Genomic DNA, 13,818 nt, shown 5'->3' on the forward strand with positions numbered 1-13,818 from the left:
CAGTATCTGCTCGAGTGAGAGGATTAATTCTGTGCCCTCCTCGCCAACACCAAAGGCTTCCCTGCTTCTATCGAGTCACCCGGTTGAACCAGGATCTTCTCCACGGTAGACCCAACAGCGAGGGACTCCGTGCGCACGGCAATCTCCAGCTTCATAGCCTCCAGAATAACAACCAGCTGATCATTGTCAAGCTTATCACCTTCCTTGACTTCTACTTTCCAGACATTGGCGTTCAATGGCGCTTCAATGGGGGTGATCTCAGGGTCTAGACCAAAGAGAGTGGCGATCAGTATCTTCCGTTCTGTTTCGGATTAATTTCTGTGTGAAAGGAGATAGACATACCCTTCAATAGACTCTCAATCGTATCCATCGGGATACCGCGTTCTGCTTTCTCCTTCGCCCACCGCTCAAGCAGTTCTGTCTCGAGCTTGTCCATCTCAGCTTGTGCCTGTCGCTGCTTGCTCCGAATAGCTGCGACTTCGTCCGCGGTGTCACGGAGGAGCTTATTGTGCTCCGCCATGTCGAAGATAACCTCTTCCCACTGGTATTCATATCTGCCGCTGTTGAAGAGAGCGAGCTGCTTCTCGTACTCTTCTTCGGAGACGCGGTAGAAGGTGATCTGGTCGAAGTCTTCGAACAGCCATGGTCTGTTGGCTTCGTAGCCTTTCTTGGAGCCGAGAATGTCGACGCCCGGGATGGTCATGCCGGTCATTTGGTATCCGCCGGGTGAGTCTACGTTGTATAGTCTGCTTTCTGTTAGTCTGTGTGCTGATCGTGTGTGTGTGGCTGGTTTGATGCTTACGCCATGCAACTTCCGCCCCAGGAGACTGAGCCGGCTGGTGTGTAGACTCTGCTGGGGTTCATCTTTGGGCAGTTCATCCGGTAGCGTGGGTCGACTGGGAGGGAGAGCGGGAGACCAGTGAAGAAACCAACTGCTATAACCATGAAGGAGGCGGTTAGGTAGATCCGTTCGAACTCTTCTCTACTAAAGGCATTGTTCTTCGCGACGAAGTCGATGTTGTCGGGCAAGTAGGAAGCGTAGGGACGCTGGGTATCCATGTATCGGGTGATTGCGTCTTTCTGTCTCTGGCTCTCGAAGGAGAGAGGGAGCTTGAATAGCCGACTGGGGAACTTTGCTTGGCTGAGGTCACCGAGTTTTGTCTCGATGTCACAGAGATAGGTTAGGAGCTTCTTTTGTGGGATTTTTAGTCCGTCATAGTATATCATCAAAGCTACCCACAGTCAGCACATAGTCTTGGACGGATTAGTGTGAGGGAAAGCTTACTATTTCCGCTTCCCATAATTGAGATTAGCCCGTTCGCGAAGGTAATATCGTCAGTTCCTTCAGTCAAAGCTTTCTTCAAAGCAGTAGCTCTACAGCGATGGTTCAGATCAAAGGACCCAGTGCCGTAGTCAACCAGCAGATAGTCGTCGCCGGCCTGGCTACATGTCAGCTAAACGAGTACGAGGGGCTGGATGAATTGCTGGGTTACCTGACGATATGAAACAAGAGGTTGGCTCCCACTTTCCTGGATCTGGTGTATAACCCCCTGTCCGCGTTTCTCTGCTGTCAGCTCTGGAGTTAGGTCCCCTTTGACGGGCGATATGTTACTGAGGTCACCCCTTTGGCAACCTTGAGCGATCTCGTCGATAAACCGTTCTAGCTCTTTGCGAGCAGACAGAGCATCTTCCAAAGACGTAGCACGGTATCTCAGAGTATCACCTGCTTTTACCTGCCCCAGCTTCCATAGGTCGGCTTTGCAGATTGTATGACTGCTGACGAAACCCCCCAGGTCAGGCGCATCCACGGGGAATATGACCGGGTCATCACCCGTCCAATTAAGAGATCCTATCGCATAGCCGTACTCGATCAAATTAGAAGGATGCGCACCGCCTTCACCACCATCTGTGCGAGCCCAAGTAGGCTTCGGGCCTAGCAGACGGATGCCTCCTCTAGCGGCGTTGTGCGACACTTTAAAGTTCGCGCTGTAAAGCATATCAATGCTGTCGGGAACAAGATATCCCTGATCATACGGTCCTGGCATGGCCATAAACTCCCAGTGATCAGGGTACTGAGGAATAAGATGCTGCGGTAAGCGGAGGTCACCGCTCACTTCTGGTAATTGAGTAGTAATCGAAAGAAGATCACCAGAGGCAAGCTGTCTGCCTTGATAGCCCCCGACGCCAACACCCGGAGTGGTTGATTTGGATCCAAACCATTCTGCGACATTCAAGAACCCTCCGAAGACACCAAGGTAGGCTCTGCAGCCGTTACCCGTTGTTTTCCCGATCTTCAAACGCTGGCCCGCTGAGACCTTCACCCTCGACCACATCGGGAGGGGTGCGTCGTCAAGCTTGGCTTCGATTGGAGCACCACATAATGAAATCAGGGCTGGTCCCAGAAATCGTAGTTCCGGTCCACTCAGGGTTATTTCCAAGGCTTCCAGACCTATAGGGTTTCCAACAAGTGCATTTGCAATGCGAAACGCCATGGGATCCATAGGCCCTGAATGGCAAAAGCCCCTTCCCAAGGTTGGACGGCCAGGCCAATCTTCAATGAGTGTATATGCACCGCCAGAAATAACATCAATAGCAGACAGTTGGTATTTGAACTCATTAAGAAAGCGAGTCAATGTTCTCCCAGCAACGAAAGTGTCATCCGCCAGAACATCAGCCAGGAACTCCAGGTTTGTTGGAGGGCCACAGATACGTGACTCTGTCAATATTGTCTTCAATCCTTCAATAGTTTGCTGTCTGCTTTGAGAGTGAAACATGACCTTCGCAAGCAGCGGGTCTGAGAATCTTGCATTAGTACTTTCCTGTAAACGTATAGCTCTGGCAGCCTACCGTAGTTTGCCGACACCTTAACACCCCTATAAACCCATGTGTCGATTCTAGACCCCGGCAGTTCCTTCCATTCTACCGTCTGCAGGGTACCAGGGCAGGGAGCAAAGTCTTTGGCCGGATTTTCGGCGTAAACTCTAGCTTCGATGGCGGCACCTGAAGGTGCGCTTACTGCAAGGCTGGCCAGGTACGCTGCGTCAAGGCCTTTTCTTCCTGAGAGTTGAGCATTGGCCTGTTTTAACATCAAGTCCACCAGGTCAATGTTGTAGCATAGCTCTGTTATGCCATGCTCGACCTGCAGGCGTGTATTCATCTCCAGGAAGAAGAATGCGCCAGTTTCGTCATCTACAAGGTATTCGATCGTTCCAGCCGATCCATACTTGATTGACTCCGCAAGGCGGACGGCAGCGTCACCCAGTCTCTCTCGTAGCCCAGGATTTTTGGTAACAAACGGACTTGGGCATTCTTCTATGACCTTTTGATGTCTCCTCTGGATGGAGCATTCACGTTCACCGAAGTATATGGCCTTACCATCCCCGTTTCCGAACACTTGTACTTCAATATGATGACTTGACGGATAGTAGCGTTCGATGAAGACGCCGTCATTCTTGAACAAGGCCCCGCCCCTGGATTTAACGGTGGCGAAAGAGTCACGAACTTCTTTCTCTGTGTTGCATGCAAGTAAGCCCATTCCGCCACCCCCCGCTGTGGCCTTCAGCATGACCTATGTCGCTGTCAGCTCCACTACTTAGCATATAGGGCTGAGTAAGTGTACCGGAAACCCAAGCTCCTTCGCTATTGTGGCAGCATCATCCTCGCTCTTTACCAGTCCCTTCGAGCCTGGCACAATAGGAACACCGGCTTTTGTAGCAAGATCTCGTGCAGTGTGCTTGAGTCCGAAGGCTTCGATACTCTCCGGCGAAGGACCAACGAAGGCTATGCCTGAGCTAGAAGCAGCTCGTGCAAAGTCCGCATTCTCGGATAAGAATCCGTATCCTGGTATGATTGCATCTGCTTTGTATTTCTTTGCGATATCGATTATTTGTTCTCTGTAAACGTCAAAATGTAACTATTAACTTTTGTTTGGGCTTGGGTCAGGTGGGATACTGCTCACCCGTCAATATAGGCCTTGGATGGTGCTCCTTGCAAAAGGACGGCCTCATCTGCCAGGTGTACATGGGTAGAAGCAGCATCCGGTTCAGTATAGACCACCACTGTCCGAAGGTTCAGTTTCCTGTGGGTTATTAGACGCTTATTTTCTTGTAATCTGATCATAGTTGCTCGTACTTTGCTGTTTTCAGAATTCTGACGGCGATTTCGCCGCGGTTGGCGACTAGCAATGTCTTCAGGGACTCCATTGTGAGTAACTGGTAATAGGTCGGGGACACAGTGTTCCTTTGGGCGGGACCCTCCTAATATCTAAGGAGTAGCCCAAGCTTTTATCGGCTTCTGTACTCATCCAAGCACTGGTACCCGAATTGGAGAACCGGATGATAAGAGGTATGATGTAGGATGGATCGACAATCGTTGGAGAAGTGGAGATGTGCGGGGTCAGTATTGGGTTCACTGATAAGCCAGATATGGATGGTCTCATCACAAGAAAACCTCAAGAGCTGTTCTTAAGAGAAGCGGAAACTTCCGCATAATTGCCATTGCTATTATCGTTCTGATAACCTGTCTTCGTTTGTATTCTGGGTTTCATATCACGGTATGTATTGTCGTCCTGGCCTTTTCAGTTCATGGTCCGGGGTAACGGAGTTGTTCAGCGGCTTCCCGAATTTTGGGAACACGCCAACTTCGGGACCCATTGCTATAAGCTTCCACAAGCTAAGGTTGACTTGGTTCTCGAATATGATTGCTCGGTATGGCCGCTGCTGGTTCGCTATTGAATGAACCATCCGAAGTAAGTTGCTGGGTGGCGCCGTTACCCCGCCATTGAATGCCCTGAGGTGGCTGGGCTTGGAGTCAGGACCTTTTGTATTAGCAGTGAGGAACTCTTGGGGATGTTTGGGTATCGGGATCGCGTGGTCTCGTCATGGATGTTGTTGTGGGCGACTGTCGGTAATAAGATACTACTAAAAAGGCGTCTCCCGGTTTGCAATGATCATAGATCGTGGGAATTTATACCGCTCACACTGGGCGTATAGCAGTAACATGGATTTTAATTCCCGGGGGGAACGATAAGTATTAGAGCCAGTAGATTTCCATTGTATGACGGTAGAATTTGAAAATAGCTGAGAATAGCTGAAAAGATTGAAACTAAATAGGGAACCATTGGGAAAGAACTATGTCGGGGACAAGCTACTACTATCCCACAGAGGTGATTGAGATATTCAACTAGTAGCATCCGCTAAGCGCTAGCCTCATTTAGCAAAAACGAGCCCGGTTCTTCAACAAGATCCGATATGGTGTAGTGGCTAACATCGCCGTCTCTCACACGGCAGCCGGGGGTTCGATTCCCCCTATCGGAGCTCAAATTTCCTTTTTTGCTATTTTTTTAATCCTTTCTACCTTCCCATGTGCCTACTACACCTACTGTTCCAAATATAATTTTTTTTTTCTCCCTCCTTTCCAGACTAAATTTAATACTTTGACTTCATTAGCTTCATACTGCCCTGAAAATGTTGAACATGGTAAATGAACAGTCTTGAATCACCCTTCCGAGATGATTATGTTTCCCCTCCATCTCGCTGGTTAATTGCACATTGAGGTGTGTGTCACTGTGTGCATAGAAAGTAAGCGGCCACCTGGTTGCATTGCATGTGCTTCTTGCATGCATGCATGCCATATTTCCGCGGAATTTCATGTAACTGTGATGACACTTCTCACAGTTGAGTCTTGAGCATTGTATATAGTCTTCACCACCGGTTGTTACTAGTACTCTATCCATTACTGGAAAGATATATAGTTTGGCCCCTTCCACTTTAGCCCTACAGCTTATCGAAATCAAAGAACTACTTATCTATCTATCTTGTCCCCACTATGTAGACATCATCCCCACCACATATGCACATGGTAGACTTTATAACCGGCAGCTAAACCTTCGGAATGTGGCTTGTACGCTAGCGGAGATCACGACCTGACCGCAGTTCTTGAGAGTTGAGACATCTGGGTAATTGATATATGTAATGGCTTATCAGTTTGATCTAAATCGAGTAACTGTGGTAATTCGACTTCGCATATTGTCGCCTTCTTGCGATTATTGACGGTGTAGTTGTTTGACTGACCCTCTGTTTTCATTATCAACTGGGTATTTGATCAACACTATGAATGATGTCAGGACCATATTGCTGTTAGCATTGGTTTGACTGGTATAGCACGGATCAGACTCCTTTAGACTAGCATCTGCTCACCGTTATTCGTCCTTTGCATCCTTCCAGCAACGGATGATCCATGGTGAGGGAAGTGGGGCAGTGGTCCGATATCGTCGGCGCCGCGATGATTCATACTTTTTTGCCTGATTGGGTTAAGCGGCACGCCCAATGGGCTCCCCGCACTGACTGGGCGTAAACCGAAAAAGGGCAAGCGTTGTCAATGGAAGGGCGTGCAGGCGCGCAGTGATCCAGTTTTCTCCCTCGTCTCCTTCAGTTCTTACGACTACGCTGCCTTCCTCACCTGCCGTTGTTCAAGGACTGGGTCAATCATCGGCCAAGCCGACTGGACCGAACACGATGGACATGCATCAGTCTCACCCTTGGAAAACTGCTAGTGCTTGCAGTCGAGCACTCATCCCCCCTAAAGGCTAGGTCCACGATGGATATTCCTACTGGATGAATGGAACCTGCTAGCATCAGTGCCGGCAGGGTTCTCCGTTCCGGCATGCTTTTGGTACCCCAGACGAAAAACATAGTCTACCTTGGATCCTGGCTCCCTCCGCTGCCCTCTTGCTTATCCTAAGTCTTGGTCCTCCATCTCTTCGCCATAACTCCTCTGTTCCCAGTGTTTCGACCTAGGACGAGACTACTTTCGTGTGTCATACTGTAACCATAAATTGGAACCCCCCTTTATCATAGATTCAATTCCATCAAGTACTCCAGACAAGAATGGAGTACTTCGACTTCGATGAAGCCTCATATGGTTCCAACGTGCGTGAAGATGATGTTGCCTCGGACAATCTCGAGTTCGACGAGAACGAGGCCGCTGAAAACTACAACGCCATCTTCCAGGAACAGAGCCTAGAGTTTCCCAACGACAACGACCTACCGGAGCAAGATGCCGGTGAACTAGACAACGGCGTCTATCCCATGAGTCGTGCCGAGGAGCCATGCGACTTTTGCAGGCACATGAATCTCGATTGCTTTGTCGCAAAGAGTGGAGTGATGCGTCCGAATGGTTGTACTTGCTGCATTTCGCTTTATCGCGAATGCAGCTTCACCCACGCTCGAGCACCCGGCAAGTTCTTGGATACCTTACATCCAATCTCCGAAAATACCTACATCCATACCGGTGGTTTGACCGGAAAGAAGGCGCTGAAATCGTTGTCCTTCATTGCTGAAGATGATGGCCGAGCGAGGAAGAACAAGTCAAGACTGGCGCGGGAAGCGGTCCGCATCCTCAAAGCATGGCTCCAGGAACATTGGGAGCACCCCTATCCAACAGAGCAGGAAAAGGACGAGTTACAGCAACGCACAGGTCTGAAGAGGATGCAAATCTCCAACTGGCTTGCTAATGCTCGGAGACGTGGTAAAGTTCCTCCTGGGCCGCGCAACTCGTCCGCGACGGGCGCAATCAACATTCCCGGACAAAAAGGCGTGGACGTCACTTACATGACACCCATCGAGCGTTGGAAGCACTCGCCCCCTGAAAACGAACCCGCTGCCACCTCTGATATTCTGCGAGCCCTGGTGACGACCGACCTGAATCATGACGGACAGCGCGCATCCAGACCAGGTCACGTGCGTTCCCTTTCCCGGAAGACTGGGTCTAGCAATGACTCAAGCCATGCCAACTCCAATTTGTTCCATGCCCCCTCGGTCAGTAGTCAGGAAACAAGTCAATCGGCCACTCGTTCTTCTATATCAGACCTCTCTTTTGCCTCTGCCTTCTCCCACCGATCCTCTCTCGGTTCCTTCGGCTCTATGGAGCGGAAGGAACGCCGTCGCCGGCGCAAGCCCTCACTTCCCGTCAACACCTTCAATCAACAAAAGGCACGCAATGCCCGCATATACCAATGTACTTTCTGCACCGACTGCTTCCAAACCAAGTATGACTGGCAACGCCATGAGAAGTCACTACACTTGGCTCTCGAAAAGTGGACCTGTTCGCCTTTGGGGGGAGTGGCCTTCATAGATGGCGCCAACCGTTGTGTATTCTGCATGGCTGTTGATCCCAACGACGATCATCTAGAATCACACAATTACAGTATCTGTCAAGAGAAGACACCCGCAGAGCGATCCTTTTACCGGAAGGATCACCTCAACCAGCACTTGAGACTGATGCACAACGTCAAGTTTAACTCATCCATGAACGCCTGGAGGAGCACTCTGACAGAATTCAAATCTCGGTGTGGATTCTGCGGGCTGAGTCTAACAACTTGGAAAGACCGAGTTGACCATTTGGCTTCCCATTTCAAGAATGGCAGTACCATGGCGCAGTGGCAGGGCGATTGGGGGTTTGAACCCTTTATTCAGGGTCTGGTCGAAAATGCAATGCCACCGTATCTCATTGGCGGCGAGCAGAAGACTCTGAATCCTTTCAGGCCACCCAATGCTGCACAATCAACCAATCTGCTTCAACCAGAAGATGCGAATTGTTATAGGCGCCTGCAGCGTGAACTCACCGCATATATCCACAACCAGAGGGCCGCCGGTACCATCCCAACAGATCGAATGATACAGGACGAAGGCCGGCGAATCATATATGGAAGCGACGACCCATGGAACCAAACGTGCGCCGATAACTCAACTTGGCTCAGCCTGCTGAAGCGAGACACAGGACTCGAAGTTCTCCCTGGGTCAGAGCACATTCAACTATCCGACTTGGGTATGCGACCGCCCTTTGCTGCTGCTGACGGCCTAAGACACGCCCCAGCCGAAACCAGCATGTTATCCAGTCCGCTCTACCCCAGACAGGGCACATTCAGTCCCGTGACCCCCAACTCTGGACTCCAGAGCCCCGCCTTTATGGGGCACGGTCGGTCTTCCTTTGCTGCGAGTGCTCCTGGGAGCTCGACTGGCAGCTATGCCGAAAGTTCTGGCTTTCTCCCGTCTCGGCCCTATTCCAGGCTGTCGGCTGACGTGGGGAGTACCCTGTCTGCTGGCATTGCGTCCCTCAACACGCCTTTGAGTGGATCTGTTGACCAATTCGTGCAAATGGGGTTCGATCCCGAGTTCTTACAACAACTGAATGAGCGGTATGATGAGTTACCGTTGGACGATCTGCAGGGGCTATGCTTTGAAGAGAGTAATAGGCGTGAGAGTGAAGTTGGAGCTAGGAACGTTGGACAACATCAGGTAGAGCCAACTGGAAAAGCACTGCCTTTCTCTACACCTGTCTCCGCTCCCATAACCATCCCTGGTATGCGGAGCTCCGATGTGTTCGTGTCCGATACGGGTCCCAACGAGGAGCTTGCGCCCACGAGGGATCTGGGATATTCAGGTATGCATGAGGGCCGTGAGCAGATATAATGGTGATTGATGACGGAGTCGGTGTTGTAGATATGCGGCAAGTGTAGATAGTCCATGACTGAGAGGGTCATGAGGTCAAAAAGTTTCTTATACTTCGATTTGCTTTTGTGGAGAGATGGAATTATTTCGGGGATTTTCTCGCATTTCTTCGACTGCAAACGTTCAGTTCGTGCGACGGGAAAGCGAGCATGTACAGGAGATAGCCACAATTAATATACCCTTCTTTGGACTGAAAACGAAGAATGCTCCTTGCTTACAACATGAAGGGCGCAGTGCAGTATATACTAGTACTTTAGTGGTGTCACAGGGCGTAAAACAACACGAATAATCCGATTGGCTGGCTCACCCACGCCACTGAATCATGGAACCGCCGAGTCACGGGCCTAGAATTGGGTGCCTTATCGGAGGGGCCAACAAAACGGCGCACCGTTTGACATGTGAAAGCCGCTGGCTGAAGTTTGCGCCGGAACTTTTCTCTCACGCCATGCACCTAAGCAGCTTCCTGCTTGTGTTTCACCCTGCCATGTGCTTCGACCGATGGCTGGACATTCAGTAACTTTCTGAAACGCCAGAAAGTCTATCTGCTCGTTCGTGGACGCTGTTGCCGTTCTCTGCGTCAGATATACGCTGCCAGCACTGTCTCATGGTTCACCCCTTGTTGTTTATATTCATTGTATAGGCCCCTACCCTCGCAAGATGGATGAATTCGACGACTTAACAGCACTGAGCGATACGATGGTCTACCGCCAAGTACTCATGGCCTTTTCTCCCGTTATCCCGGCCTCGCTTCGACGGCGGATCTCTAGACTATACCCATCAATGCATCGATCCGTGAAGTCAGAGGCCAGCGCTAGCGCCAGCGCCAAAGCGAAAACAGCTGGTGAGGCCGGAGGCGATGCGATGGCCGCAATGCGACAGACTTCTGAGCCAAGAGAGCTGGATGTGGCATCGCTGCCTGATAATTCGTCTGGGCCCGCCTTTCAGCGCCCCAGTACTGCAAGCAGTGCTAGCAATGGAGTAGATCCATGCTTCTCGCCTGGCACTGAGAAATCACAAGAGCTCAGCGATATCTCTAGTCTCAGAAGCAGTAGATCTAGCAGTGTCTTCAGTCCAGTGGCTCCGAAATATGAGGCAGAATCCGGACTGCGATGGAATCGGATTGCGCCTGGTTCGTCTTACCGCCTGTCCTTATTTCTGTTCTTTTAGTATTTTAGTATTAAAACAGACGACTGAAGTATCTAGTACAAGTCTGGCTGACAGAATTTCAGCACTGAATCTCCTGCAAAATGCCTGTCATGAAGCGCAGCAGCGGCAGTGCGACAGTCGCTTGGCTCGGATGTTGTACGTTGATGCTTTGAGTTACCTCCTCGACGGCCTCCCCGACGATATGAGCAAACAAGAAACCATAATAATCCAGGAAAATCTTCCTGCTGGTGTCAAGGAATCTTTGGCTGCGCCTGCCGTGACTGATCCATCCGCGGCAGGGCTTCACAATATGCTTACGGGAAAGAAATCTCCACCTGAGCGATCTTACCTTCATCGACTGCTGTCGTCGACTATCGTCTACTTCTTCATAATGTTGCAATTCCTCATGCCATATGTGAAAATCCTCGTGTACCATCTGTACCGATATGAGCGATCCCATCGGTTAACGGAACGCGCCGTAACAAAGGTTCTGGATGCGGCTGATAACTTTGGTAAAAGAGGTATGGTTGTAGGGGCTGCAGTCCTGAATTACAACGAAGGGAAAGTGAGCGCGAATATGATGGAGCTTGCAGCGTGGTGGGTGACAAGCATTGCAGGTGGTATCTACGAGGGATTTGCGGAGGGCATGATTATCATGGGAGTCACCCAGTCGCATGTTGAGCTGGGGAAGGCTTTTGTGCAGGCTTCGCGGTCATGAGGTAGTTTGAATAAGTTGGATGTGTATTCTAAGCGTAGATATAGACTGTTATAATGTGACATGACTATTACACAGTAAGGGGGCATTTACTTCTAATGACTTTTGTTTCCAGCGCTATTGTATACTTTACCCATGTGAAGTGGAGATGCTACCATAGAAACCCAGATAACCGCCGGAGATAGCGGACATAAGCACCTCCGACTCTTCATCTTCGCTCGCCGCACCCCTGAGCATTTCCGACCACCAATCCCAAGCATCATGTCGACAACCCGCTTGCCCAACGTCCCTGCGCTTCGGAAACAGCAGCTTCTCCTAGAATTGTGAGCATGCTTAATACCACTCGACTGACCAAATCGTGGTGTTGACTGTCTCTGCAGCGCAAGCTTGCAACATGCCGCTCCTCCGGGAACTTACATGAGCCTCAGCCCGGGCGATCCAACGCTTTGGTTAGGAGTCATCTTTGTTCGCTCCGGTATGTATACTCAATTCCTCATGATGATCGCGATCTGACAATCTTGTCTGTATAGGCCCCTATGCCTCCGCCGTCCTCCGCTTCCAGATCCGGTTCCCCACGTCCTATCCCGATATGCCTCCTCTAGTGAACTTCGCCACTGACGTCTTCCATCCCTTAATCGTCCCCCTCACCACATACACATTCAGCACCGGTGCCTCAAGCGAGGATCCGGTCAGCGCAACAGACGAAGAGCGACTACCCCCTGGCGGGTTCAGTCTGCGGCACGGATTCCCGCACTGGTTCGGCCGCGCAAAGCGAGCTGGATTACAATCGGCCACTCCGCCTAGAGAGACCGCCAGTGTGCGTAATTCGACTGCTACCAGCGAAGGGGTATCCAACACCCTCTGCAGGGAAAGCACGTCCGGGGATAACGGCACCGCCGCTGAACCAACGGAGCCTCAGTCGAAAGAAGAGGACGAAAATGAGAATGAGGACGAAGGCGAGGCCGTCGCCCCGTCGTCGGTAGAGAAACCGGTCGAGCCTAGAAAGACCGTCCCTGTATCAGAGCTGTTGGATTACATTCGGTCTACTTTCGATAATGAGACGGTCCTTGATTCTTTACCGCTGGAAGCAGCTGGAAACCCGAGTGCGTGGCATGCGTGGAAGGCTCATCGGAAGGGAAGCACTGCTTCTGCATCGAAAAAGGGGAGCCCGCAGGCGAGGTCCCCGGGAGACTGGCATTGGGATGGGATTTGGGCCAGACGGGTGCAGAACGAGATTGAGGCTAGTAGTTCGGATGCGATGTTGTATGGGAACGCGACACGGGGAGGAGTCGAGGAGATGGTAATTCCTGATACCCAGTGTGATAATGATCAGTTGCTAACAAGTCCGCAGATCCGGTTCAGCCGCCTCGACGAATCCACCTTGGCATCAGTCAAAGAGATGATGATTCCACGCACAGAGGCAGTGCGCGAGTAACTCTATATACCCTTAATAGACCCGATCGTGGCTCAGTTGACCTGACCTGATCTCATACATAATCAAGAAGTCATTATCTGAGGCTGTCATCATGACCCATCCATCCATCCATCGTGCCTGCCTAGTACGTCACATTCGTGGCGGTGCCAGAACACCCATCCATACATCCATCCCCTCTATAGTACTCTACCTCTAACCCCCTTTCAAAAGCATCTTAACTACCTACCACCTCCTACTCATCCAATTACCAAAATCATACCTTCTACAATACACCCATAACCCAATATGTCTAGCTGGTATTCACAATACAAATCATCCATCACGGTCATCCTCTTAGTCCTCGTCCCCATCATCGTCATCTGCAGCATCCTCGCCATCGCCCTCCTCTGCTCGGAATTCTGGAGCACCCGAAAATCAGTCACCTGGGTGTTCTGGGTCAAGCCGCAGGATCATCAGAAAGGGAAACGAAACTCCACACAGCCGGATCTTGAACGGGGTCGGAACCCGCCTGCTTATCAGGAGCCGCTGCGCAGACGGGAGGAGAATTGAATTGGGTTTTGTCTGCAAACCAAGTTTCATGGTTGAAGGCGGTTGGTTGGGGTGGTGGTTCTGGACATCGAGGCTGTCGTGGTTTTGGTCGAGTGGTATGAAGATCGCCGATCCGGTTTTGGATCTCATGGAATAGACTTCGAGGGTATGAGAGTAGACTTTTGGTGCACTGTATCGGGGGTATTATGGACGTGAGACGATTACTGAGTTTTGAATGGCCCTGCTTATGTGGAGCGCTGCTCGACAGAGACGTTCGGTTGAGATGATACTGATGCAGATCGTTGGAAAGGCTCGACTAATCTTGTTTTGGGACAGCCACAGGGCATGGTTGGTTTGGGCTCACGAAGGCGCGACTTGGCCTATGTCAGCGAAGGATCTCATTTTCCAGGGACTACACTAAAGGATTGACCTTTTATATGTGGCTGCCACTATACATGTGATAAGTCACAGACAGGCTACATGGT

General features: G+C 50.7%; 5 protein-coding genes and 1 non-coding gene across 6 annotated transcripts; 5 read left to right on the forward strand and 1 right to left on the reverse strand.

Moving 5' to 3' along the window:
• Nucleotides 1–23: 23 nt before the first annotated feature.
• On the reverse strand, nt 24–4,202 carry AtWU_04004 (bifunctional urea carboxylase/allophanate hydrolase; the record flags this gene model as incomplete). Its single annotated transcript, XM_035499115.1, has 9 exons — nt 24–265; nt 343–746; nt 803–1,232; nt 1,286–1,439; nt 1,494–2,794; nt 2,848–3,568; nt 3,620–3,893; nt 3,959–4,078; nt 4,132–4,202. The coding sequence occupies 9 exons, from the start codon at nt 4,200–4,202 to the stop codon at nt 24–26; spliced, it is 3,717 nt and encodes a 1,238-aa protein (XP_035355008.1).
• A 1,041-nt stretch (nt 4,203–5,243) lies between these two features.
• On the forward strand, nt 5,244–5,315 carry AtWU_t95. Its single transcript has one exon. It is a non-coding gene; the product is annotated as a tRNA-Glu (tRNA).
• A 1,572-nt stretch (nt 5,316–6,887) lies between these two features.
• On the forward strand, nt 6,888–9,470 carry AtWU_04005 (putative homeobox and C2H2 transcription factor; the record flags this gene model as incomplete). The annotated part of the gene is made up of 1 exon (XM_035499116.1): nt 6,888–9,470. The coding sequence occupies one exon, from the start codon at nt 6,888–6,890 to the stop codon at nt 9,468–9,470; it is 2,583 nt and encodes an 860-aa protein (XP_035355009.1).
• A 696-nt stretch (nt 9,471–10,166) lies between these two features.
• Nucleotides 10,167–11,373, forward strand: AtWU_04006 (uncharacterized protein; the record flags this gene model as incomplete). The annotated part of the gene is made up of 2 exons (XM_035499117.1): nt 10,167–10,638; nt 10,739–11,373. The coding sequence occupies 2 exons, from the start codon at nt 10,167–10,169 to the stop codon at nt 11,371–11,373; spliced, it is 1,107 nt and encodes a 368-aa protein (XP_035355010.1).
• Nucleotides 11,374–11,631: 258 nt separating this feature from the next.
• Nucleotides 11,632–12,805, forward strand: AtWU_04007 (putative ubiquitin-conjugating enzyme; the record flags this gene model as incomplete). The annotated part of the gene is made up of 4 exons (XM_035499118.1): nt 11,632–11,693; nt 11,751–11,845; nt 11,901–12,670; nt 12,722–12,805. The coding sequence occupies 4 exons, from the start codon at nt 11,632–11,634 to the stop codon at nt 12,803–12,805; spliced, it is 1,011 nt and encodes a 336-aa protein (XP_035355011.1).
• A 285-nt stretch (nt 12,806–13,090) lies between these two features.
• Nucleotides 13,091–13,354, forward strand: AtWU_04008 (ubiquitin-conjugating enzyme; the record flags this gene model as incomplete). The annotated part of the gene is made up of 1 exon (XM_035499119.1): nt 13,091–13,354. One exon carries the CDS (start codon nt 13,091–13,093, stop codon nt 13,352–13,354), a length of 264 nt encoding a protein of 87 aa, XP_035355012.1.
• Between the last annotated feature and the right edge of the window lie 464 nt (nt 13,355–13,818).

Source organism: Aspergillus tubingensis (genome assembly GCF_013340325.1).
Source record: "Aspergillus tubingensis WU-2223L DNA, scaffold_6, whole genome shotgun sequence".
In the NCBI taxonomy this organism is placed as follows: Eukaryota; Fungi; Ascomycota; class Eurotiomycetes; order Eurotiales; family Aspergillaceae; genus Aspergillus; species Aspergillus tubingensis.